The sequence below is a fragment of the Pholcus phalangioides genome, unplaced genomic scaffold (assembly GCF_987345545.1).
Source record: "Pholcus phalangioides strain wild (caught in Gottingen) unplaced genomic scaffold, Ppha-v1.0 ptg000011l_1, whole genome shotgun sequence".
NCBI lineage: Eukaryota > Metazoa > Arthropoda > Arachnida > Araneae > Pholcidae > Pholcus > Pholcus phalangioides.
Window position 1 is genome coordinate 30,694,937 of NW_028301604.1, and position 27,558 is coordinate 30,722,494.

Genomic DNA, 27,558 nt, shown 5'->3' on the forward strand with positions numbered 1-27,558 from the left:
TACAGGAGTTTCTTAAGCATCATGTACAAGCTAGCATTGCCAAATTAATTGACATTTTAGTCCTACAATTTAGTATTTTGTTCTTTAGATATGTTTAAATGTTATGCACTAACGTGGGTGGGTGGTTATCTAGATAACATATAAGAGAATTCATAAATTAATAGCAGAAATCATATCTTAATAACAGGGTAATGAAAACCCGACATGATCACGAGGATAATGAAAAACTTGTAAAACTTATACCTGTCTACCTACACTCAGGGCCGTCTTAAGAACATCATGGGCCCCCGGGCCAAGTGATTTTTCTGAGGCCCTATCGGGCAAATTCTTGGAAATTTCAACCAGATCTCATTTTTGTGAGGCCCCTGTCTTCACTTGAGCCCCCCGGGTGGGCCCATGTCTTAAGACGGCACTGCCTACACTGTAATAATACCTGCAGCATTTTTGATAATCGTACCTATAACATGCCTTTTTTTAAGAATGACCCATATCGATCAACAGGACATCTTTTTTTGTCTCAGAAAGTAAACCTGCCGTTACATATTCATTAGCATTATGAATCTGTAATATATGCTTTACATACAGCATTAAAATTAATTCTAGGTCAGACATCACACGGCACGCACACTATTGAAAAGGAAACATAGCTATAACCTGCGCAGAAATTTGTTCCTGTACATGTCTACCCGCAAAACACAGAAGTGACGCTATTGAATATTAGAATGAAATATACAGACAACGAAATGTAAGGACAGACTATATTACATTGCAAAATATGCGCACATATCAAAATTTCATAAGTTTACGCATTTCAGCGAGTAATGCCCTATAATTGCTTACAGCAAAATATATGCCCATGATAAGTGAGTATTATTATATGCCATTTTCACTGCATGAGCATAACATAAGCTGAAATGCCATGAAAAAGAGTGAATTGTTAGATTTGAATGCACATTGTAATTTTTATTTCCCTTTCATCGTAACTGGGCTGGGGCACTGCAGCCCTGCGTAATAGTGACATGGCATGCGAAAAATAATTTCATATAACTTGACTTTAATATATATTTCATCATACCTCTTCTGCTTTCAGGTGGCATGCCCCCTCCTCGGATTCGGCAAAAGATACTGAAAAAAATGTGAAATTTATGAAATAATAAATTTATGAATCATTCTACTAGTTCTGTAATACTATCACGATCCCCACATCCTGGAGCAGGGCCCCAAGAGTGGGATATATCATGGGCCCCTTCAATAGTTAATTTATAGCATGAAAAACGAAAAAAGATGGTAATTGCCCAGGGCTGGAGCCCTAGCCAGTCTTGAGGGGGGTCATGCCTACTATACTACAAAAATGCTGATAAATAATTCAGGTCATGCATAGCTAAATTCAAACGGGAAACGATATTTATGTAAAAGAATAACTTCTTACCTTCAACCTGCTGCATCTCATACTCCTCAGAGTCCATCGCATTGGGCATTGCAGCTTTGCAAGCTCCGATAGCATACACTCCTTCTTCCAGTGGAGTAACTATCAGAGCCGCAGACACATCCCCGCCAGTCTTCATCCGCTGCATCTTCTCCTCAGCAACTTTAATTTGCGTGCTTTTCTTCAGAGACCGATACGCATTTATTAATTGCGTGGTGGTTCTGGGGGTTCGTCACCCCGGGAAAGCTGTTATATTTTGATGTTAGTTTTTCCCACCCTAGCTGCTTTTGCCGGTTGAGGAATGCGTTTGTTTTTTTGTTTTCAAGGACTGCTGCATCCTCCGCCACCAGCCCGACCAGCACTTCCTTCTCGAACATTGTAAAATTTTTTCTGCTCGACTCCATTGAAAACAGAAGGACAACACAAAATTCGAAAGAAAACAAACGTGGAGAGAAATGCACGTGGTTATGATCGCGGCGGTGCTGATCTCAAAAAGCGATAAAGAAAAATTTTATCACATGACCTTCGTTTGACGAATCAGCATGAAGCTCCTCACCATCACTCATTAAACGCCGTGGTCTGATAACAACTCCTTGCTGGTTTGCCGAGAATACCGATTTCTTCTAACATGCACTTTCGCCATCACCAGCATGTTATTTGATTGGCCGTTTGACAGTCGCTCCGTGAATACGGCCATTAATCTTTTTTTCTCCTCCACATTCATTTTTTTCATTTTCAATAAACTAATTAGACCTTTACTTAAACAGTTCACAGCCGATCCTGAACGACTTTTTTGTTTTTCACCGAGAGGGGTTTGAACGACAAACGTTTGGTGTGCACTTTCTTCAATAGCAATGTGCTGTTTGATCATGCGCTGTTTTCGCAATAGTTCCTTGTGTCATGAAAAGCACTATGAAAGACAAAAGAGAGTATTGAACACATGACATCTCTGAGCATCTTGTGGCACAGTGTTCGCGAGTATCTTATCGACCTAGGCTACCATATTTCACTGTTATGTAATTAGTATTTCACAAATACCCACGGTTTTTTAATCTTGACAACTGATACACAGTATCACTGATTTCTTGTTTAAATATTCACATTAAAATTCACGAAATGCAAGAAACTGTCAAAAGAACAAGAAGTTAGTAAAAAAATAAATGAAATCAAGGCCGAACTGCGGAGGGGACAAGTGCCCCAGGCGCCAAACTTTAAAGGGGCGGCAAATATCAGTGAAGAGCAAAAATACCGTTATAAAATCATCAGAATTTAAGTGGAGAGGGTGACAAAATCATGTTTGCCCCTCCTCATAAAAATCGTAGTCACTACCTTGGATGAAATTGTCGTTAACGATAAATAATATTGATAAAATACAGAACAAGAGGAAGAAATTACTACTCACTGTACTTGGTCATGGGTTGAGTGTGAATTTTGGCATACACCATTCTCATCCGAAATGTGGAACGAGTGGTCAAAGTAAGTGAAAGGGTGAATATAATCCCCCTCCGCTGGTCCACGGTGCCAAACCAGCACCAGCTATAGTGAATATGAACAAAAACTATTTATTCTTAAGCTTCAACAGAGTAAAACAAGACGAGCTGAGGCTTCAAAAAATAAGAACACAACGAAACTACAGCCAATTTGCTGGATCACTTCCCTTGTGATGAAAGATAACAAAAACTGATATCGTGACCTCAGAGGAGCGAAAAGTTCCAACTTGAGCAAAAACACAAAAGTGAAAGGACAGTCAGTTTTTAGCAATTGATCATTTTGTTTTCCTGAGCATGCTAAATGTTTGCCTTTCATGGGATGTTACATGACCAACACTGATTAGAGATTGAGAGCGATTATGTGTTATTACTAGGGGTTAGAATATTAACATTTTCGGTGAATTTACCCACATACAATGATGGTCACCCGTGGGAAGTTTCCCTTACGTTTTTCTTACAACATTAAACAAAAGAATAATTGGAAGAAAAAAAACGCTGGTCAATGTCAATATCTTTCTCGAGACCACCTTCCAAGAATGATCATTTCTATGTATTGAATCAATGTAATTATTGTGGATTACAAAAATGTATCGCTATAATTGTTTTTCATTGCATATTGTCACCTCAAAAGCCCTAAACTTTGATGATTGACTAATTGACTGATTGTTGACAGAGGGTATGGTATCAGAGGCCGCAACCAGATGCTTGGTCAGCCGGGGCAAACACTCATTAAGAAGGCCCCCCTTTTAATGTTGGGGAGAAGTTAAAGAGTGAAATTTTTGCCCCCTGTGGTCCGGCACCCGGGTCACCAGAACTCCCATATTCCTCTCTGGTTACAGCCCTACTCAGAATAGTTTAAAAAAAACCACCCCTTTAAAGCACTGAATAGGCAATCAGCAATGTCGACAGCTTACCGCGACGCCTTTGACAAAGGTTGGCGATGCTCCTGAGAGACTTTGAGAAACACTGATATTCAGTATTTTGGTTCTTCTCTTTTAGACAACTTTTAAAGAGTTGGACTCGATGTCCAACTATTATCTTCTTTGCTTAGATATGGAAAACAAAAACAAAAAAAAAAACTTTTTTAAAAGTGAAGAGTTACGTTTTTTTTCCAAATCTTCAGAAGAACAATATAAGAATACTCAGGATTTAAGGAACGATGATGCAAATTAGTTATTTAAGTAATTTATAATATTGTTTTGAAAAATTAAATATTGGGGCTAATTTTTCTCAAGAATTATTATTATATAAGAAAATATGCAATTGAAACCATTGAATTTTTGTGATATTTTCTGTGAGCTCTATGGGATGGGGGGGGGGGGTGTTCATTTTCAAAGAAGTTTCAATTGTACGATTTTCACCCTTATACAGTGTTTTGACGTGGCCTCTTGAATGTTGTGTAAACAAGGTTCCATTTGTGGTTATGAATTTGTAGCATGGGAGAATTTAGTGGGGGCACAGAATGCAAAGGAACAATGTAATACTTCCGAATCTTTGAAGGAAGACCGTCATAAAAATCATTATGTAGGTCTTCAGAGTTTTGAGAATACTAATTCCCAGGAAGTTATCTTGACTGTTGTTTGAAGGACTTGTGTGCAAGAATAGGAAGAAAGAAAAGAACCAACAATAATATTGTTTGTCTTCTACTGGTCGATTATCCAATATTTTCTCTGAATTATTTTAGGGTAACGGTTACCCGTTCTCAACAGAAATAAAAATAAAAAATTGCTTCAGGTGAAACAGTAACAAGAAAACTTTTCAAGCTAACCTGGGTTCAGGGATTTTGGGTCCCTTTTGATTCCGCGGAACCCCAAAAAAGCTCTCATGGAACACCAGTTGGAAAACCCTGCTGTAGGGGACTTATTAATAGGTAGAATGTTAGTTCAGGTGCCCAATAACTATCGAAAGGTTTTTTCCGTTTTTGGCGCTCTGAATAAGATGCCATTAAGAATATTTCATATCTTCATAAAGGGTGGTTGATTACGTAAGCATCATCCAACCCCCCCTCCCCCCTTGTCATTGAAGTCAGCAAATCTGAAACCCCCTCCCCCCCCCATCGATGCTGACGTAATACTTGAATGTCCCCTTTGACCTTGTCTTCGTTTATCCGTGAGTAGTCTTGAAAGCACTATTCCAAAGCACTGCACAGACACAAAGTTGTCGTAACGCTCTTGACAAAGACCGCACAACCCCTTAGTAGCAGCAACGCACCCTTTGGCAACCTCTGTTTTGGGGCATGGATCAGAAAAGCAAAGGATTAACCTGCTTCTATCTCAGTTTTAACAAGCGAAGCAATAAAATAATTTCATGAAGGCTGTCATCAAGTTTGTTTTCCTTCATGCATACATGTAGAGTCGCACTCGTAAATTTTCAGTTAAGTCATGTCCCCCACCCAAGGGAAGCGAACAGGGCTCCAGGGCAATTGTTTTTGTATTTCCACCATTGCTGTCTTGATGTATGGGCCCACGCGGACCTCACAAAAATGAGAACCGGTTGAAATTTTCAAGAATTTGCTACGTAGAGCCTCAGGCCGGTGGCCCCATGACACCATTAAGACGGCCCTGCTTTCCACACTATAAATTCATTTGTGAGAGCCTGTGAAAGATCGGGCCTGGGGCCCAACCCAGATCTCGCCTGGCCCCCGCTTCATGATGTGATGCAAGGGCCCATGCCAAGAGGCTCTGCAGCAGACTGGGAGGGGCAATAGTAAAAAATCAAACAACTAAACATTTTGAAATTTGCTTAAAAAAACTAAAGAACAAGCTGAAGAAAAAGAAAATTTTTGCCAGTAATAATTTGAATTATGTAGCTTAGTTTGCTTCAGAAATAGATTGATATTTTTTTGCTGAAAAAAATCTGACTTCTAGTTAGAAAATACAGTATTAAAGTGCCAAGTTCGGTGTCTTGATTTTCCCTTCCAGCTGTTCTTTTTCTTGCAACCTTGGAAGAAGAGCAGTCCCTTTGTTGTAGACAATGAGTTGGGAGAATGCACAATAGATCTTTCAATAGATTATGAACGCTTTCACCACGAAGAAAATGTAAATTGTTGCGACAGAAAACTTGCCGCTGGCAGAGGTGCCATGTTGGTGCGCTTACAGTACAAACCTATATATCTTCAATTCCACCTCAAGTGCTGCAGCGTCTACCATGTGTAACAATAGTGGGAAACCTTTGGGGAATTTGCCAAACCTGCCTCTATCTCTTAAATTTGAAACATGTTTATATAGTTGTAATTGTATAATTTTTAATAGAATTTGTTATGTTTTCTTATCTTTTATAACTGTGCACGGTTGATTTAATTAGTGTGTGATATTTTCATTGCTCACATAGTCCGGAAAAATGTGCGATCCTGATCACATTGCCACTTTAAATTGTTGTTGCCATTTTTATTTTGTGAAAGTTCCTATAAAAAATCTATTGTCATTTCTTTATGTAAATTAAATTTATTTTCCTATTGGTTGTGCTATGATGTGTATTTTTCTGACATGGTCGGTCCCAGGAGTTGGATCGTTCCGCACTTCCTTTATAGGTATAAATACCCGGAGTCACTTCGCATTAGCTCGCATTCATTCTCATTTTCAACTCAGTATACATCAATTAAGGTGAAGGTGATCGCCTTTGGGTGAGTCATCCAAAGTATGAAATAATTTGTCTCACTGATGCTTACACATCGCCGGCTGGTTCCGCATCCATCATGCCTTCTTGTCATCGTTCATCCGTCCGTCATATGGTTCAGCATCGATCATTGCTTCCGATCGTCACCTCGGCCGTTGAGTTTGCAGCTCTTGCCGCCACGTGAGGCTTCGTCTCGGATCGTGACCTTCCGTGAAGGTCAATGATGTCACGACTCATGTGACTCGAGAAATATCGTCAAACTCCTGTAGTCGGACTAGATTGATGAGACAACGGACTTGCATTGGGGACTGGTATGAGTTTGAGAAATAATTTTGTGATAATTCTGTTAATTGTTAACCTACATAATTGTTGAAAGTATTAATAAATTTACTTATGTTAAAATCTAGAAATTCTTTTGAAATCATTTGTCTCTCTCTTATTGTATATCGATTGCACTGATTTCGCCAGATCAGAATCCTGGGTGATTATGCTGGGTTGTCGCACGTGACGCAGTGGGATCTGGGCGTAAAGCAGTACTCACGATCGCGTGATAATTCCTAGAGGAGGAGGGGGGAAACCATAATAGATAACATCAGTGGGTAGTCCTCTTGACAACAATATTGGTTTTCTGTAGAAAGGACATGACCCTCCCCCCCACATCCATGGAGCAGGGCTGTTGGATGTTTGGCGGGTCCTCAAGCCAGAGTTTTCACTGGGTTGGGGGCTTTGTAAATTTATAGCATGGAAAAAGCAATTATTTTCCCGGGCCTTATGGCAACCTGTAAGCCCCATCCTGGTGGGGGTCAGGTGAAAAGGGAAAAAATTTTTCTAATGTGAAAGAAAAATATATATTTTTAATTTATTTTTTATTTTTTTTATCACCTGTATCTTTACCGACTAACTATAATGAACGACAAAATCGTACAGTATACACATGCGACAGAATAAGAGAACACAGACATCAAACTCGTTCACCATTAATTGTGTTGCAACACAACATTTAGGCCAAATCACCAGTTTTTCCAAAAGAGTGCGTTGCGGCTCCTAGCAGTGTTGTGGCGAGTTGAAAATATTGATTTGTGCACCTATTTATGCTTTGAAGTGGTTCTTTTATATGGTGAAAATATCTGCCAAACTTTTTGGGAAGCCACTGTAATATATCCATGGGGTTCCCAGCGTAAAAGTCAAATTGTCATCACACAAGTACATAAATGTTTACTTTTTTTTTCCGTCGGCAGCGGTAGTCGTGTGGCGGTGATCAAGGTCGATCGTTATGTTGCCGATCTGCTATCATATGTAAATGAAATGACCTTGAAGCCGATTGGCTCGTTCAGACGCATGCGGCCGGGAGTTTTTCCTTTAAATACCGGCTGTACATCATGACGATCGCTCTGGTGGTTTAGTAATTTTTCATTTGTTTAGTTTGAGAGTTGTACAAATAGAGTAGTCTACTTCTAAAATTTTGCCTGGTAAAAAAAAAAAATTTGTATTTACTACTTCATGGTCTTGGACAGTAACTAACATTCATCCTTCAAAATTATGGTACACATTTTGTGTATACGTGAAACAACAGTTTGCATAACAAAGCAGTTGGGTAAATAGACCTATTCTAGGTTTTATAACTTTGATGATACCCAATAGCATTCAATTGTCTTCTGTATTTTTAGGGCATGCAGAGACAAACAATATTGCAATGCTCAAGTAAAGAGCTAGAAATGAAAGTGCTTCATTTGTCAAAATGATTACACTACTTTACCGCACACCAACTCTGGTCATATATCACCATACTGCAATTTCCAACCAGGGAAGTACTGTGTGAAATGAAGGCACTATCTATCAGTGGTCACCCTAGGCTCGGTAGGTAAAGAAATTATTTCTGTTCTTCTTCCCTGAATTCGAACCTGTGGACCTTAACGGTAACCTTCGTCATGGAAGATGAGCGTTTTACCACTGCACCACTCTGGCAAAATAATTACACTGGCATTGACCACTAAAATTTAAACAAATTCTTTTTAAAATGGATGGACAATGCAGTAAAACCATCTGGTCCACCTTGACTTATTTATACTGGACCTTTTGTAATTTACACATTTTGCACTATGCTTTTGGAAGTGGTATTGAAAGTGTGTCATTCTTAAAAATCTTAAATATCTCCATAATTTGTTGTGTGTATTGTTGAAGAGACAGACTGGACTGTGGAAGACTCCCGAAAAAAATGTAATATACACTCATGTCCATAAATTAAGGATAATGCCAGCTCCGGCAAATAAAGGTTCAGAAACAAAACAAAGGTTACTTATTCATAAAGCCCATTTATTAAACAAAAGATAAAGAACAAAAATGATGGTGTATGTATGATACCATTCATAAAAACTACGATTTTTGCTCCCTGGAGCAATTTTAAAAAATATCTCCTTTACAAAAACTTACTATTACATGGTTGGTATGATGGTTAATACATTGTATGTCTCCCATGCGATGAAATACAGTCCGTACAACGCCTAGGCATGCTGAGTATCAAATTATCGATCTGATTTTGGGGAAGATCATTCCACTCAGCAAGCATTGCTCTCCGAAGTTCTGGTACACATGTAGGTGGTGGTTGACGGGCTGCAACTCGTCAGCCAAGCATGTCCCACACATGCTCTATCGGATTCAAGTCAGGTGAGAATGCTGGCCATTCCATACAGGTTATATCCTCAGATTCAAGGCATTCGTTTACGATGTTTGCTCGGTGAGGAAGGGCGTTGTCATCCATAAACACAAATTCTGCGCCCATGGCACTCCTAAACAAGTGTACATGTTGTTCCAGAATGATGTCCCGATAAATTTGGGCTTTCATGGTTCTGGTTTGAACATGCAGATCTGTTCTGGAACCCAGTATAATTCCACCCCAAACGAGCAATGCTGCACCACCGTAACGGTGTCGTTCAATGATGTTGTCTTGGTGGTAACGGGTAAATGGCATTCTCCATATGAAAGCCCGACGTGAATCAGACTGCAAGCTAAACCTGGACTCGTTGGAAAACATCACACAAGCCCACTGTGACAATGTCCACATTGCATGTTCTCTACTCCAGGCTAATCGCTGCCGACAGTGAGTTGCCGTGAGCGGAACACATCTGACAGGTCTGCGAGCATATAGACCAATATCTCCCAAACATCTGTACACGGTTTGCCTTGAAACTGTGGTACCCGTGGCTGCAGATAGCTGCAAGACAGGTCGGATGCTGTGCTCCGTCTGCTTCTTTTGGCAGTTACTGCCAAATACCGGTCTTCATTCAGCGTTGTAACTCGGGGGCGACCCGTACTGTAACGTCTACTGACATTTCCGTTATCTTGGAATCGTTGCCAAAGCCTAGAGATGACACTTTGGGCAATTCCAAGTTCCTCGGATACTTCCACCTGAGTACGCCCACATTCCAGGTGGGCGATAATTCTACCACGTAAAAAATCATCCACATGCGTCCTCTGTGTCATAACTATTCGCTTATCGCACTGAGCGCCTTACAGAACTCTTGTGAACAATTTTACTTCTATGCCACCATTCCTTATATACCCCCCTCTTACACTCTCACCGTTGTGACGTTCTATCGGCATCATCTGGTGGCTTCCTGAAATTTGCATATCATTCTTGCAGATGTGTGTGATAATTCTACAGGTGAAATTTTTACTTTAGATTTCGATTTCCGTGTGATTCTGAATTATCCTCAATTTATGGACATGAGTGTATATATATTGAGGAGAGCAGAAAAGGATTATCTGTGGTTGCTAAGACACTATTTTGGCCAAAAAAATTGTTTTTGTAATCAAGTCATTTCTGTCATTTTGCTCGAATCAATTTGATAAGGTATTGAAATAGTGGTATATGAATAGAAAAATTAATTTAAAAATTTTTCAATAAAAAATTCTAAGGATTTTTTTAATGCTATGATTATGTTGTCTAAAAGGGGTTGGCTGCCTTCCATCATCCTACTTTTTCTAATTTTTTGTGTGGGAGCTCTGCGAATGAGAAAAAGTCAGATATGTTCCCAAACAGTCACAGAATTTTGCTTTTGGTATTTGGTAGACACCCTGTTGAATGACCCCTAAAATATTTTTTATGTCTATACATTATGTATTGTTACTTGCAAAACAACCCTATGAAAACAAAATAGTGAGCTAAAGTGATGTTACTCTCATGAGGTAATAAATTTGACTCCCTGTTTCTGTTCTCAAGAAAAAAATACATCTTGTCCAATTCCTATTTAAAAAAACCATGAATTTATTGCATGTAATGTTTCAGAAATGTTTATATATGAGTAATAAACACTGTTGAGATGAATTATATGATGGTTCATAAAATTATTGAATATTTTATTTAAGCTTAATCAAAAATAATGCATGATTTGATATCATAATGGAAAAACAAAGTTACACAGGGTAACGTGAAAGTCATAGAAAATGAGTAATGAACAACAATTAAAAAAAAATCAAGTTAAGACTAGAACTGCGGCCAGGGGCATAGCCAAAAATTTCGTTCGGGGGAAACCACTTTCATTTCGGGGGGGGGGGAGACCAAAGTGATAGAACAATAGATTTGGCTATCTTTTTCTCTTTTTCGGTCATTTTCTCATATTTTGGGGGTGGCAGACCTTCAAGTCCCCCCCCCCCCCCCCGCTACGACCTCGACTGCAGTACTTTCGGTATACCTAGAACCTTGTGCTGGGTCAAATTGACCCAAACCGTGAAGAAACAGTGTTTCATAGCGAAAACAGCAATTTCTTTTCGGTTCCTGGGTTTTTCCCTATATTTATTCAATATTGTTTAATTGTATATTCATAACAGGAAATGATATTTGTTTATGAATATAAACTGGGTTTCAAAATTAGCTAAAAAGTCATATAATTCATTAAAAAGATTTAGTATACATTATTTACACTGTTCAGTGCAAAAACTTTTTTCAATAATATCATGATATGACAAAGATGTAAAATAAGCACATCAAATTAAGTATGAGAAAGTCTATAATATGATATAATATGATATATTGTCAAATAAGTAATGATTTCTTACTGATAAGTGGAATTTATGATGAGCTGTTTGGAGCATTTTTTTTTATTCTTCCACATTCAGCTCATGTTGAAGTTGCACAACCCATGCAAAAATTAAGTTTTGTTTCTACATGTTGATGTTATCTGACACGAGACTTATTTATTTCATTTATTTATTTTTTGATGACTCATGAATAGTTACATGTTCAAGAGCCCACGACCATTTCCTCTTGCGCAAGGGCAACGTGTTTGATGAACGTATCTCTTCAATAAGATTTTAGAGAAACTCCATTCGAAAAATAGTCTGGCCTTCTGTACTGGTTCTATACAAAATACAGAATTTTTTTTATATTGACATATAGGATGTTGTAGAAAACGTGGACAGGCCACCACCGTGATGCAACCTTCACTAAATGTTTTCTGGCCATTTCATCGGCTACAACTATGGTAAACTGTTGAATGGTAGTGTGAAGTAGTTTTTGAAAGCTCTTTGTGGCTTCCACTGCTGATATCGACTGTCAGATGAAGTGTGCTGTGTAATAAAGAATTTTTATCTTTTTGCTAATTTTTTTTTATAAATATCATCCTTGAAATTTTCATTATGAAATCGTATTCTAGTAGAGATGTTCAATGCATCTGTAGTTTCTCTATGCTCATTGCGTTAGATAACATTTCTCTTGTATGTTGTCTCACCCACCTTACTTAGCTCATATTTTTTGGCTTTTAGCATTTTAGCCAGCTTCGGTGTAGTGGAAGCATTTCTGCCCTTGTTCTCAAATTTCTTCATCAGTTGTATCACTATGTGCTCTGAAAGAGAGAGATTCATTGTACGCTGATTCTTCCCAAGGTTTGGAAATCCATTCAAAACAAATAAAAAAGTAGAGAATAAAATTTTGGCACAAGCCAAAATTTTATTCTTTATCTGTGACATCGTTTGCCTACAGAAATTTTGATTTGGGTCAAATTGGCCCACTCCACGGTTCTAGTATTAACATCCCTTTAAAAAACTTTGCAATCGTGCACTTAGGATTTGCTCTAGACATTTGTACATGATGTCAATTTTGGAGGCTGAACTCTGATACATAATAAATACTTAATATAATTCCCATAGAAATATGGATAACTTTCTACTCTCTACTGAATTATTTCCAAGTAATATATGCAATCATAGGGAAGACTGGGGCTGGTTGGCGTAAGGGATAAGTTGGCAATCAGCTTCTTGTTTCCGTTAGGAAATTGATTGGAAATAATTCAATAATTTATTGTATTTTTTACTGTATTTTATTATGTTCATTTTGCTTTTCCATTATTTTCATAAATCAAAAATTAATTAAATTCAAACATATTTGTACTTCAAACAATATGTGAATATTTATAAAAAAAAATTGCCTCGTTTTCAAGACAAATAAAATTCAATTGGTCGAATGGTCGACGCTCTTCAATGGAGAGCCGGCTCATGTGAATTCTGACTACAAGGTCCTGATGACGGCTCTCCATGCCGAAACGCATCGACCATTCGACCAATTGAATTTTATTTGTCTTGAAAACATGGCAATTTTTGTGATAATATTTGAATAATTTGAATGAGAAATGGTTGAAAGGGGGCCATGGGCAAAAAAAAGGTTGAGAACCACTGATCTACAGTATATCGACGGGCTGGTTCAAGACTGCAAAAACAGAATTCTCTGTTTTTAGATATCAGCATTTTAAAGATTCAATGTGTGTAATTCTATGGGAAGTCGGCTCACATTAAATTGCAGTGGGGAGTGTATAAGCAGAGTTGGCATGTCAGGGAGATATTTAAAGTTATTTTCTACCGTTCTCTCGATGTACATAACATTGTTACAGTCTTGAACCAGCTGATTCATATGATTACCGTATATGTAATCGTATACTGTAGATGCTCTTTTTCTGATAAAAATGGATTCAAAAAATTCTTTTACGCTATACACAGACGTGCCAACTGCCACAGATTGTCTGTTGTTTCTGTGAATGGCCAATGTTTTTTTAAAAATTGCATCTATCTTTGAAGACTAATTATGGCATAACTAAGACAGCTATAAAGGAGAGTAGGCACGCCACCCATCTTTGAAATAATAACTGGGTTGTCACTCCAAATTATGTCTTGGAAGTCATTAAAAAAAATGCAGTATAGGGAACAACAATTGGATATTATAATAATACTGGTAATACATTTGTGTGCAAATATGGCACATAGGTCATCCTGGTATTTCCAGTCTTAACAACTTTGTATTCACGTGTGACAGAATCAGAGTTTGAGAAAAGACAAACATCAGATTGGAAAAAGGTCAGTGATTAAATTGTTTTATTTTTCCCTATTAAAAGAATTGCAAGACATTTGGGCTTAATTAAAAGGAATATGGTAAGCTCACAATATGGGCTGGCAAGAGAGCCTGATGATAGACCAAATAAGTGTCTAATATCAGGACCTAGAAAATCTGGACAATATAAGAAATTTGTAAAATTCATCTTCGAAGGGGGTCATTTTTGCAATGGTACAGATGCTGCATAAGGGTTGCTCTGGATTCGCGATGTCAACAGCAACCGGTTTCATGATCCATTAACAGAGAATTGAAATGAGTGAACATTTTTTGTTCAGTAGCGATTTTTACATTTTTATTGTGTTTATCTACCATATGTAATGCCACCAAAGCACAGAAAATTACTTAATTGGAGAGGAATGGCAACTATAAAATGATTTTGGCACTCATTTGCAATGTGTGTTTTCTGTAATTTAGTGATTTCCAACCGGTATTCAAAGGCTCCACATGCACTCTCCAGGGGCTCCGCGACCGCTCAAGGAAAATATAAAACAACAAAAATTCGAAGAAAAAATAATTATATTATATATAATTATATTATTCATTGATTGTATACTAAATAAATAAGATATAAATATTATTTAAATAATAAAAATCAGTAACTGATGAATAAATAAATTTGCCTACTGGGCTCCGCCATAGAAATTATATACCAAAAAATTCTTTGCAAGTTATAAAAGATTGTGAATCATTGCTCTAATTATTTTACTTACTTGCACTGATCTGTTTTATTTTTATTTTATTTCATTGGACCAATAAAGTGTTGAGCAGTTTTGATGTGCAAGGTGCATTTTCTATGTGTATAGCTGAAAAAGAACATTTATTCATAGGTGCTGCAGCAGCTCTGATAATGAATGAAATATTAGGGAGGGGTCTAGGGTTGCTAGCAACAGCATATATGACTTGCAAGATGTATGCAGGAAGAAGTTCTGTGCGTGGAATATTCATCAATTACTCAGGGACACTATCTGCATGAAATGAAACTTTTGGTTTACACTTTTGCATTAATAAAATATTTTTTGGAGAATGTAAAAGAGTTACATAGCATGAGATATTTAAAAAAAATGTTCCCTCTTCAACTTTTGAATGAATATTTAAGATAGAAACTAATGTCCTTTTTTTTTTTTTTTCCTTAATAAAATATTTTTTCAGTGGGGGGAAATGTAGAAGGTTTGCATGTTGTCTATTTTTATTCATCTACACAAGATACGACTTAAAAATTTTCTGCTAAATGGGTTTAGGATGTTCTCGAGTTTCATTTGGTGACATTGATATTTATTGTTGCCAATGCTATTCTCCTATAAACAAAAGCTTATATCCAGTTGTTATATATAATTTTTGCTTGATGTTTCCAGAATAACTCTAGTTAGTTTTATTGTCTGCAAATTATTACCTGTTCTTTCTTTCTCCAGTATGTTCTTTGGTTGCTGGAAACTTTGGCACTTTTGTGAGTGGATCATGGGATAAAACTGCTCGTGTATGGTTAGGACAAAAGTGTGTGATGGTGTTAGAAGGTCATCAAGAAGCTGTATGGGCAGTCGAAATTTTTAAAGATCAAGGATCGATTTTGACTGGTTCTGCTGATAAAACTATACGTTTGTGGCGTTCTGGAAAGAGTGAAAGAATATTCAGAGGTAAGTTAGTATTTTTTTTGAAAAGTATGCAGTTTAATCCATTTTTATTGTTGTGTAATACACTGATGCACTATGTTCCAATTTACGAAAGTTGACTTAAAGAAGACGTATTTGGAGTCGTTGGAAGTCATTAAACTTTTGTACTAGGAATTTTTTCTGGATGACATGAGAAATCAATATCTTAGAAAAAAAAAGTTTAATAATTTTTGCCGAAATAATTTCAACCTTTCGGTCCGTAAGTGAGCGAAGCTTCCTCTGATTACTGTCAACCATAGGCGGAGATTGACTTGGAAGTCTGGGGGGGGGGGCGCACGGTCATTATTTCTGGGGGGCACGATGATGATGCCAATTCATATATGCATATATACATTAGATCAGTCAACTTCACATTTCACGCTGCCCCCCCCGTATCTCCGCCCATGCTGTCAACAAAATATTTATTTAGGAGGAGTGATGTGAAGCGCTTGTACAAGATTTTTTAAAGAAAGAAAACAAAAAATTATTAGCAAGTGTGTGTACTTTTAATTATTACTTGTGTGGCTGAAAAATCCCTTCTATTAAGATTGGTTGCTGAGTGTGCCAGACAAATCTGTCGCCAAATGCAAGCTGTGCTTCAATGGGTGAATCGGCGCTGAAATCCATTGAGCTTATATTACTGGAGGGAGTATGACGCAGGGCCATAACTAGAATTTTTGTATTGTCTTGCCGCCCCCACCAATTCGGAATTCGATAATTCATAATAATGTTCATCTAAAAATTGCCACCCGGGGCAGTCCCCCCCCCCGCGTTCTAGTACTGCCACTGGTATGACGTCAGTGGTCTACATCATTCCTTGGAAGATCACGTGACGCATTGAATGTCGGCGCATCTCCGTTATTTTCTAATGGCATCCATAGTTGTTTAAAGGAGTTTGAAACAATAAATGAAAGAAATAATTTCAATATCGATGATATGATTCCAAAATTAATGAGAGAATTCCAAAATTAATGAGAGAATTCCAAAATTAATGAAAGAGATAGTTCCAGAATTAATGAAAGAAAAAATTACAGAATTAATGAAAGAAAAAAATACAGAAATAATGAAAGAAAAAAATACAGAAATAATGAAAGAAAAATTACAGAATTAATGAAAGATAATTCCAAAATTAATGAAAGATAATTCAAAAATTAATGAAATATAATTCCAAAATTATTGAAATATAATTCCAAAATTATTGAAATATAATTCCAAAATTAATGAAATAATTTTAGAATCAATAAAAGAATTCAGCATTAATGAAAGAAAGAATTTCAGCTTTAGCGAAAGAAACAAATCCAGAATTGATGAAAGAAAGAATTTCAGCTTTAGCGAAAAAAACAAATCCAGAATTGATGAAAAAATTCCAGAATTGACGAAAGAAATTTTTTCATTATTAATGAAATAAATAAATTCAGAATTAATGAAAGAAATAATTTAATCTTTTTCTATCTTTAGAAGAGTTCTTTTTTTTAGTCTTAAAAAGAAAATTAATTGCAATATTTAGAGATGTTTCAATGAGGAAATTGACAGGCACGAACTGTGTTATTCAATGTGTCATATGTTTTGTATGATATATATGTGTATGTGGCCTCCTTTATTCATTACGGATGATGTGAAATAAAGTAGGTAGAAATGTAATCTCTGAAAGTTTTAATCAAAATTAAATAATGTGCATTTTCATGTGAAAAATATGCGTTTGTAAAAAAAGTCCTTGAATTTTTAAGTTTTACCTTGAAAAGTGCTTGAATAGTCCTTGAATTTTTTTTCGTTGGAAAAGTACGAACCATGTTAAAGCATTATAACTCATTAATTATGCAGGAGTGGAAAATCTGCTACAATTTCCGGCGTCTGTTACATTTTGCTACAATTTTGACTATTTTCCCCTCATTTGCTACATACTGTTACAAAAATGCAGAAATTGTCCAATTCTGCACGAGCTTGCACTACCAACAAAAGTTCCGTAAGATAATATTTGAAGTTGTGTCACAATAGAAGCTGACTTTTCGATAACACCATTTGTTCTCCTAACAATTTTATTTCTCGGGAGCTGTAAATGGAATGGGCTTGAGGCCCCCTCCCTCCCAGGATTTGGCGCCTAAGCTTCCGACAACGTATAAAAAAACTATGCGAATTATTGCTTATTCACAGAACAACAAAAAACAAAAACCCTTCAATCACTGTTTCCACCTATTTTTCTCCAATAGAAAAAGTAGACTCATTTGATTTATTTTGACAAAAAAATTCAATCCGAGTACATCTGTTTTCACTCCCTATTTTAAACTGATTTGTGATTGCTATATGTATTTTATTTTACATCATCTTTAACAGATTTTCAGTCTCTTGTTTTACTTCCAAATTTTCTATTATTCATTTTCTGCTATTCTTTTCTTGATATGTCATTTACTTTTACACAATTTACCAGCATGTCTAGTGTTCAATGGAAAATGGTTTTCAGCTGCACATTAATTGAAATTACTTTGTGTAGACCATGGTCATGGTTGGTTTGAAAGGTATTTGATGTAAGATTCCAGCAAATCTTATTTAGGCAGACAAGCAGAGGTCAACAAAAATTCACAAAACTTTTCTTTGAGTATGTGGTAGATACTCTGATAATGAAAAATATGGTAACAAACTAGCACATCCCTCACAGCTAAAGTGACCATTTTTGTCTCATCATTATCATATTCTGCATGCCAATGCTAATTCCAAAACAGACGCAGTTCCAGAGGACTGTGATCGCCACTTCCAAGATCTGAATACTATGAGAAACATTGGTCTGTATCATAAAATACGAAATGATCTAACAAACCTATGAAATAAATTGCCCTAGACCTATCCTTTTTTTCAAGTCATCCCACGCAGGCTACAGTGCATTTCATGGTTTAAGCTACTGTCGCATTTTTCGCAAAATGCGAAAGAAAATCTTACGAGGCAAAAGAAGTAGTAGCCACTTTCACAAAAATACCTACAGGAGTTACGAAACGAGTAGACATCCAACCATCAATCATTAGCATTGTAGCATTTTGCTAAAGCTTTTCTCTCTATTTTTGCTTTTTTGCAAAAGGAATTTTTTATCTAGCTTAAAACCCTGGTTTATTTAGATAGAGCAGTTATACCGACAGCTAAGGGCTTCAACATGTAGGAATGTGGTATGCCTAGGTCGTTATTTTCTATGCCATAGCTGCCAAGTCTCATGGCTTTTTACTCTATCTCCCGAAAACTTATACCTCCCGAATTTCGCCCATGATTGTAAAAAAATCCCTACATTCAGGGAAAAAAATTATTCCCTAAGAATTTACCCGAGAAAAAAACATGCTCCATAAACGTTGTGTAAATTGTAGTCATTTCATCAAATCACAAAAAAATTTCATTTTTGGGGAGAAAACAGAAAATTCTAGGGGCGGATCTGGAGCTCTTTGTTGGGAGGGGTGTTTTTTCCTCTCCTTATATTGTTGTGGATGGGAGTGACCATACTTCCCGCATTGTCCTGTATTTTCGGGGCAAATATAGTTTTCTTTCTCTACCGACTTTTTTTTTAGAAAAATACCCCAGTTTTTTCAGTTTTCTGGAATTTGTTAAGCTAAATTCTAATTGGTACTTTGGTCATTAAAGCTCTTATCCTGTGCTTTATATTCACTAATTTCATAAACTTACATACATTTATTGTGTACCATGTGAATGTTCCAGCTAAATGAAATGAATCAGAAATGACAATGTTTTTTGCAATTTATTCCATCTAAAACATTCATAGTTTGAAATTTGCAGAAGATAGATCTCAACACTTGAACATATAACAAGCGTAACACTTTTACATGAATTACCTTTTCGTTCCTTTGAAACCATTCATGCCCATGGTCATGCATACCCAAGATAAAGTAATTTAATTAATTCTCATCTGGAAACCATTTCCCATTAAACACTAAACATGTCGGTGAATGGCGTAAAAGGAAATGGCATATCAAGAGAATGAATAGTAGAAAATTAATAATAGAAAACTTGGAAGTAAAACGAGAGACTAGAAATCTGTCAAAGATGCTGGAATATAAAATACACATTGCAATCACAAATCAGTTGAAAATAAAGAGTGAAAAAAAATGTACTCAATTTGAATTTTTGGTGAATATAGAATCATTCTATTAAATTTCTTATAGTTTAATCATTATTTTATAGTTTTATTTCTGTAGTTTAAATTACATATACAACTACAACGCCACAGCAGGCAAAATGTCCAACGAGGTGGCTGAGAAAAAGATGCCCATAAAAATATGGATGTCATATATTTCAAAAATACAGCAACCCAATTAAAAATGCAATTAACAAAAATTATAAACAATATATACACATGATAAAATATTATACAATGCCCGTAAAGAATACTTATGGTTGTCTTATTCTAAGTATGGATAGCTTCTCGATTTACCCCAACATGTTTATCTTAGTTCTTTTTGAACATGTGAATTGTGTTTGAATTTACTACCTCCGGGGGTAAGCTATTCCATTTCTTAACAACCCTATTAGAGAAAAATTCCCTACGTACACCATAACCTTGCATTGTCCCTCACCAATCGATACTGGTCTCCCCTTGTAAAAGCAGTTGATTGGTGGTGTACTAAAAATGGTCCATCAAAAATCATGGTCACCAAAATCATGGTCCATCCTATCCATCCCATTGAAAATTTTGAACACTTCGATCATATCTTCTCGACACCTGCGTTCATCCAATGTAAACATATTCAAAAAATGAAGTCTCTCTTCATAACTCAAGCCCCGTGGGCCAATAAGGACACGCGTAGCTCTTCTCTGCATCCGTTCAACCAAGTCTATGTCCCTCTGTAGGTTTGGTCTCCAAAACCTTACAGCATACTACAGTCCAGGATGAACTAAGCCTCGGAAGAATGACTTAAGGAGAACGCGAAGAGACTTTTTTGAAAATGAGACCAAGCATTCTATTCGCTTTTTTGATCACCGCTGAATAATGTTCAGAAAACCTGAGCCGCTCGTCAATGAGAATTCCCAAATCGGTGACCCTAGTTGCATCCGAGATAGTGACACCATTCAACTCGTAAGAGAACCGTGGGTTGTTCGAACCAAAATGAGCGACCATGCACTTATCAATGCTAAACGTCATGCTCCATTCATTTGCCCATGTTGCAATCCTGTTTAGACTGGTCTGGAGCGACTCCCTATCGCTTTGATTTTCGATTACCCCCATTAACTTCACATCATCTGCGAATTTGCTAGTAATCCCATCGATACCCTGATCGAGTTTATCGATAAAAAGTGAAAAAAGTATGGGGCCAAGGACACTTCCTTCAGTAACTCCACTTGTGACGTCTGTCCAACCAGAGAATTCCCCGTTCACCATAACTCGTTGCAACCTATCTCTTAACCACGATTCAATCCAATTCCGCAAGTTGTCCCCAATTCCAATATCGTGTAAACGCTTCAAGAGTTTACCATGTTGGACACGATCGAATGACTTCTGGAAATCAAGGTAAACAATATAAACATTTTTGCTCTTACCCAAAGCCTTAGTCACGTGATCATAGAAGCAAAGGAGGTTAGTTACACATGACTTCCTCTTCCTGAACCCATGTTGATTATCCGACAACACATTATTCTCGTCTATCCACTTCACAAACTGCCTTTGATGATAATTTCCAAAATTTTCGAGAGGGAACTCGTCAAACTCACTGGACGATAATTGGACACAGCTTCTCTACTACCCTTCTTAAATATCGGAACAACATTAGCAAGTTTCCAATCCCTTGGGACTATACTCTCAGCAACACTACTCCTGTATATCTGTGCGACTGGACCCAAAAATTCATTAGCACATTCCCTGAGGACCCTGGGATAGACATCATCTGGTCCTGGTGCTTTGCGTGCACATACATTTCTTAGAAGATTTAGGACCTCCACGTCTTATACTTGAATATCGTTGAGGGTTTTATTACCCCATGCAACACCCGTACCGTATATCAAATATCATTATCTCCATTAAAAACCGATGCGAAAAAGTCATTGAAAGCATTACACATGCCTACATTGCTCTCTAACCTAGAGCCTCCTATTGACAGGGGGCCAACCGTCCCCTTACATCCATTATTGACGTATCGAAAAAATGATTTTGGGTCAGAGCCAATGTTATCTGCCAACCTAGATTCAACTTCCTTTTTACTATCCCTTATCGCTTTCTTCAACAGTCTTATTTTATCAGTAAACAATGATAGGTCACCTCGTCCACTTTTATTCTCTCTGGATGCTCTTTTCTTTTCAAGATAAAGGATCCGCACGCTATCCGTGAACCATAGAGGGTGCGATGTACAAACATGCTTTTTTCGAACAAAGGGTATGACGTCGTACAAAACAGAGGACAGCTTCGTACTAAATTCTACCCATCGACTTACCACCCCTACTGATTCCAACCGGTCTTTGAAAACTTCCGCTAACCTTCCTCTCAAAACATCTAAGTTAGTTCTCCGAAAACAAGGAACCAGTCTTTTGTTATCAACCTTACCCAAGGAAAAGTTACAGTGAAATCTGACTATATGATGATCACTAGAAGAAAACTCTTCCCCCACCGAAACATGTTTAACTAGATCCTCAGAACTAGTAAGAACTAAATCCAAAATAGCAGTACCCCTATTGGCTCCTGATACATGCTGATACAAAAGAGCACCAACTTTAAGAAAGCCTCTTTCATACTGATCTCTAGATGAAAGGTTCTCCCAATCAATACCTGGGTAATTGAAATCCCTTAGTATGAGAACCCTCTTACGCTTACACATGTAGGAAATTTCATCATGCAATTTGGCGATGTAGTTTTGATCCCTATTCGGTGGATTGTAACAAACCCCAACAATAAGTTTGACGTCTATTGTTCTCAAGCTCAACCCATATAGTTTCAATATCACTTCTCTACACGTTACACTCTCTAGCCTTCAAACGGGATTTCATGCATATCAACACTCCACCCCCTTTCCTATCCCCTATATAAGGGATTTGTGAAGGAACACATGAGCAACAACCTTGCTAAAAAAAAAAAGAAAGTTTTTTTCTTTCCATACTCTTGTGTTTAGTTATTTCCCTCCCCACCCACACACACATATAATGTATCTTTCTCAGAACTAATCCTTATATTATATACTGCACGCGGAAGTGAGAAAGAGAACAAATGAAAAAAACTACAAAACAAGTTTATAGGTGGGGGAAAAGCAAGGCACTTACTAATACTCTTATCTAATTGTAACTCTGTGTACTGTTCCTCCCCACCCTTATTTTTTTATTTTATTTTATTTTTTTTTTAAACATGCGAACAAGGCTACCACATTTATTGCCTGTACATCTAATACAGATCATTCAAATTTATCGCAAGCAGCTTGTATGTGAAAAGGTTAAATTGTGGTTTTTCCACCACATTTTAACTGTTAATTTGTTAAGTTATGTATTGATAGGAAATAGTTAACCTTTTTTTCTGAACATTTTAATACTATTTTGGGGTATGTTGTCTCCTATATTTTTTCTTAATTTCAGTGTCTAATATTATAATTTTTTGGTATAGTTTTTTTACATAGCCCTTTAAACCTGAGGCCGAATGATCGTGCGGTTACTAACAGAAATTCATTCTTTCAAAAATTTCCTGTCTTAAAGGGATAGATTTTTGATTTTGGAGTTCTGGTTTTTTAATTTTAGCATTGCTTTTAGTAATCCTTGACCTTGATTAGTTCAGTGGTGATAATGTATGGGATGCTTTCCTTGGGCTAGTAGCTGATAGTTTTAAGTGTGAGGGCTAGGTTGGTTGTTCAACACTAGAAAAACCGACAGGGTTTGTGAAAAATGAACAAGAAGCTTAAATTTTTGATATTTCCGGAATTATGTTTTCATTGTACACAGGAGTGGAAAATCTGGTAAAATTGCTACAAACTGCTACAATTTCCAATGTCTACTACATCCTGCTAATTTCCCCCTCATTTGCTACATACTGCTACAAAAACACGGAACAAAATTCTTCAATACTGCGCCATCTTGCACTACAAACAAAATTTTCCCTTAGGAAACTTTGAAGTTCCATCACAATAGAAGCTTACTTTTCTATGACGCCGTTTGTCCTCTTCGCAATTTTATTTCTTGGGGGCCGTAAATGGAATTAACTTGAGGCCCCCAGGATTTGGCACCTAAGCTTCTGACAATGTATAAAATGGGGTCAAACTAAGCAAATTACCGCTCATCCACAGAACAAAAAAACCTTCAATCAATGTTTCCAGCTATTTTTTAAAAAAAAGTCAACTAACTCCTTTGATTTATTTTCACAAAAAATTCAATCTGAGTACATCTGCTTTCACTCTCTATTTTTAACTGATTTGTGATTGCTCCGTGTATTTTATTTTCCAGCATCTTTAACAGATTTTTAGTCACTTGTTTTACTTTTAAGTTTTCTATTCATTTCCTGCTATTTTTTTTCTTGATATGTCATTTCTTTTTACACCATTCACCAGCATGTCTAGTGTTCAATAGGAAATGGTATCCAGCTGCGCATTAATTAAAATTACTTTGTCTGGATCATGGTTGGTTTGAAAGATATTTGATGTAAGATATTGCAGCAAAGCTTATTTAGGTAGACAAGCAGAGGCAACAAAAATTCACAAAACTTTTCTTTGGGTATGTGGCAGACACTGATAATGAAAATGATACAGTAACAAGCTAGCATCCCTTGCAGCTACAGTGACCATTTTTGTCTCATCATTATCATATTCTGCATACCAATTCTAATTGTATTGGGATTTACAGTTAAAAGCTGATTCCAAAACAGACGCAGTTCCAGAAGATAGTGATCGCCCCTTCCAAGATCTGAATACTATGAGAAAGATTGGTCTGTATCATAAAATACACGATGATCTAATGAACCTATGAAATAAATTGCCCTGGACCTATCTTTTTTTTAACGATGATTGCCATGCAGGCTACAGTGCTTTTAGATAAAGCAGTTATACTGACAGCTAGGGGCTTCCACATCTGGGAATGTGGTTTGCCTAGGTCGTTATTTTTCTATGGACACCCGGGTTATAATTTTTCACGGGTCCCTTTGTTAAATATATATATAATAGCCCCTGTGCAATATATATATTATCATGTGAAGGAGCAGGGAAGGCTTGAGACAAAATTCTCACCTGTGCAAGACATTTTGGTGCCTCTGGCATATAAGCCGCATGAGTAAAATTATCTGGGGGGAACTTGCAAATTTCTATATGCCATGAATAATATGGTGAGAGATCAGGGGCGGATGTAGAGCTCGCTGTTGGGAGGGGTGGTTCCCCCCCCCTTACATTGTTGTATAGGAGGGTGACCATATGTCTTGTATTTTCAGAGCAATCATAGTTTTCTTTCTCTCCCGACTTTTTTTTGAGAGAAATGCCCCGGTATTTTCAGTTTTTTAGACAAAGTTTTCTTGAATTTGTTATTTAATTGAATGTATTGATACAAGTAATTTTCAATAAATTTATTTAATGCAATATTATCATATTCACATTTCGCTTGGGGTGACCAACTCCCACCCCATAGGTCTGCACCTGTGAGAGATAACATAGACAGTTTGGTCATTAAAGTTCTTATCCTGGGCTTTATATTCATTTACATCATAAAATTATACATATTTATTGTATACTATCTGAGTGGTGTTCTAGCTAGATGAAATGAATCAGAAATTACAATTGTTTCTGCAAATTATTCCATCCAAAACAGTCATAGTTTGAAATTTGCAGAAAAGATTTTCATTTTAATTTTTGATTTGGAAGATAGATCGCAACACTTGAACACATAACAAGTGCAACACTTACATGAATTATCTTTTCATTCCTTGGAAACCAAACATAACCATGGTCTAGACCAGTGACTCCTAACATGGGCGTTAACACCCCCTGGGTAGGCGATGGAATGTTCCAGGGGGGCGGTAGAAGTTACGGGTATAACATAGAATCCTATAGGTTAGATTGCGTTGAGGGGCGATAGGAGAAAAAATTTTCTGAAGAAGGGGTGATCAGACAAAAAAAGGTTGGAAAATTGTGGTCTAGATCAGCGGTTCTCAACCTTTTCTGACTCGCAGAGCCTTTTTCAGTTTATAATTTCTATGGCGGAGCCCTGTATAACTCATTTTTTTAAATATATTATTTATATGGCGGTACCCTTTAGGCTTCTTTTTTTGTTTATACAAATACAAATACAAATACAACGCCACAACAGGCAAATTGCCCAACGAGGTGGCTGACTTAAGAACATCATGGATCCCCGAGCCCCTACCTACTACTGCTACACCACACATGCAACCCCCCCCCCCCGCGGAACCCCCCAACGAATCGGTACATGCGGGAATGTGCGTGTACGTGTAGTGCAACCTGACGTAAAGTTTGTTTCTGTGTAATGCTTGTTATGTGTAGTGCTATCATATGCCCCCAGTTTTACTAACTATGAGTGAAGTGTTATGATTGAAAGATTTATCGTTATAGGACTGTTGCTCTCTGTGGCGAGACTTTTTAACGGGGAGATCGGCTCGCATTTGCGCCTTGAAGTTGGGAACCACAGAAAACCAACTTCAGCCGACCACCACTGTGGGGTTCGAACCCGGATCCTCGCATCACGAGTCCGGCATTATAACCACTCGACCACCACAGCGGCTATATCAAATTTATTGATTTATTTTATTATCCTCGAGTGTCCGCAGAGCCCCTGGGAAGTGCACATAGATCCCCAAGGACTCCGCGGTTGAGAACCGCTGGTCTAGAGAAAGTGATTTTAATCAATGCTCATCTGGAAACCATTTTCCATTAAACACAACATGTCGGTGAATAACGTAAAAGGAAATGGCATATCAAGGGATATGTCATATGTTATTCTAGGATAATGAATAATAGAAAACTTGGAAGTAAAACGAGAGACTGAAAATCTGTCAAAGATGCTGGAAAATAAAATACACGGAGCAATCACAAATCAGTTAACAATAACGAGTGAAAACAAATGTACTCGGATTGAATTTTTTTGTGAAAATAGAATCGCATTCTCTTGAATTTCTAATAGTTTAACCATTACTTTCTATAGTTTTTATTTCTGTAGTTTAAATTGAAAATAATTTAGTTCTAGCTTAAATTACTATAGTTTAAGTTAAAATAATTTAAGTCTAATTTTTTATTTCACTATTAAATTTTTGAGAATTGCTTATAAATATTCTAAGAATGACCCAGCAGAAGAAGTTATCTCAACGTATGTTCAATCAAATTGGGATAATATAATCAAGAGCAAACTCAAAAAGAAAAACAGTTCAAATATGAAATGGGTAAATTCTGGTAGACTACTTAGACTTGCATCAGTGGCAAAGACAAGAAAAATAATTACTTTTCTAATGAGTGTTTCAAGCCTCTCATTTAGTGAATTTTTTTTTTTTGAATTAGTGATTACCAATTCTACAAGCTAAATCTAAACACTCATTTGAAAATTATTTTTGAAATATGAAACACCATGCCTGTATGTTAAAAGCCTCTTATTTGTTGACATTGTAGAGAATGTAAAAATATAAATATCAAAAGAAGTCTAGAATTTTTTTATGATTTAAAAATTTAAAAAATATAATTTCTTCTAGAGGAAGTCTCTATGTATTTTGTACATTGTGGAGGGGGAAGGGGACACCCCTTTCTTCTGAGCTGAAATAACACTGTTTCTTGAAGTAAAATATAATCCTGTTTATGCTACTGCATATATGTTTATAAAAACTGTTTTATTTACTGCCGAAATTTTAAAGTGCTACAAAACTGATGAATGCTGCTACAAAAATAATTTTTCCTGTTAAAAAAATCAAATTTTCATTTTCCACCCCTGTTGTACATCATAGCTTTTTCAATTATATTTCTTAACAATGGAGATATGAACCAATATACCTAGAAAGATGGAAGGGGGTCGCACTGACCCTCCCACATATTGAAAATGTCACACTAGATTTTTTTAAATCAAAAT

At 36.7% G+C, this 27,558-nt stretch overlaps 1 protein-coding gene across 4 annotated transcripts in view; it reads left to right on the plus strand.

Annotated features, from left to right (window-relative positions):
* LOC149080331 (phospholipase A-2-activating protein-like) overlaps window positions 1-27,558 on the plus strand; it is a 312,878-nt gene that overhangs the window by 100,478 nt on the left and 184,842 nt on the right. For all 4 annotated transcript variants that reach the window (XM_089239466.1, XM_089239467.1, XM_089239468.1 and 1 more), the window contains exon 3: window positions 15,319-15,540. In XM_089239466.1, coding sequence (XP_089095592.1) covers window positions 15,319-15,540 — 222 coding nt within the window. The remainder of the gene's footprint in view (window positions 1-15,318; window positions 15,541-27,558) is intronic.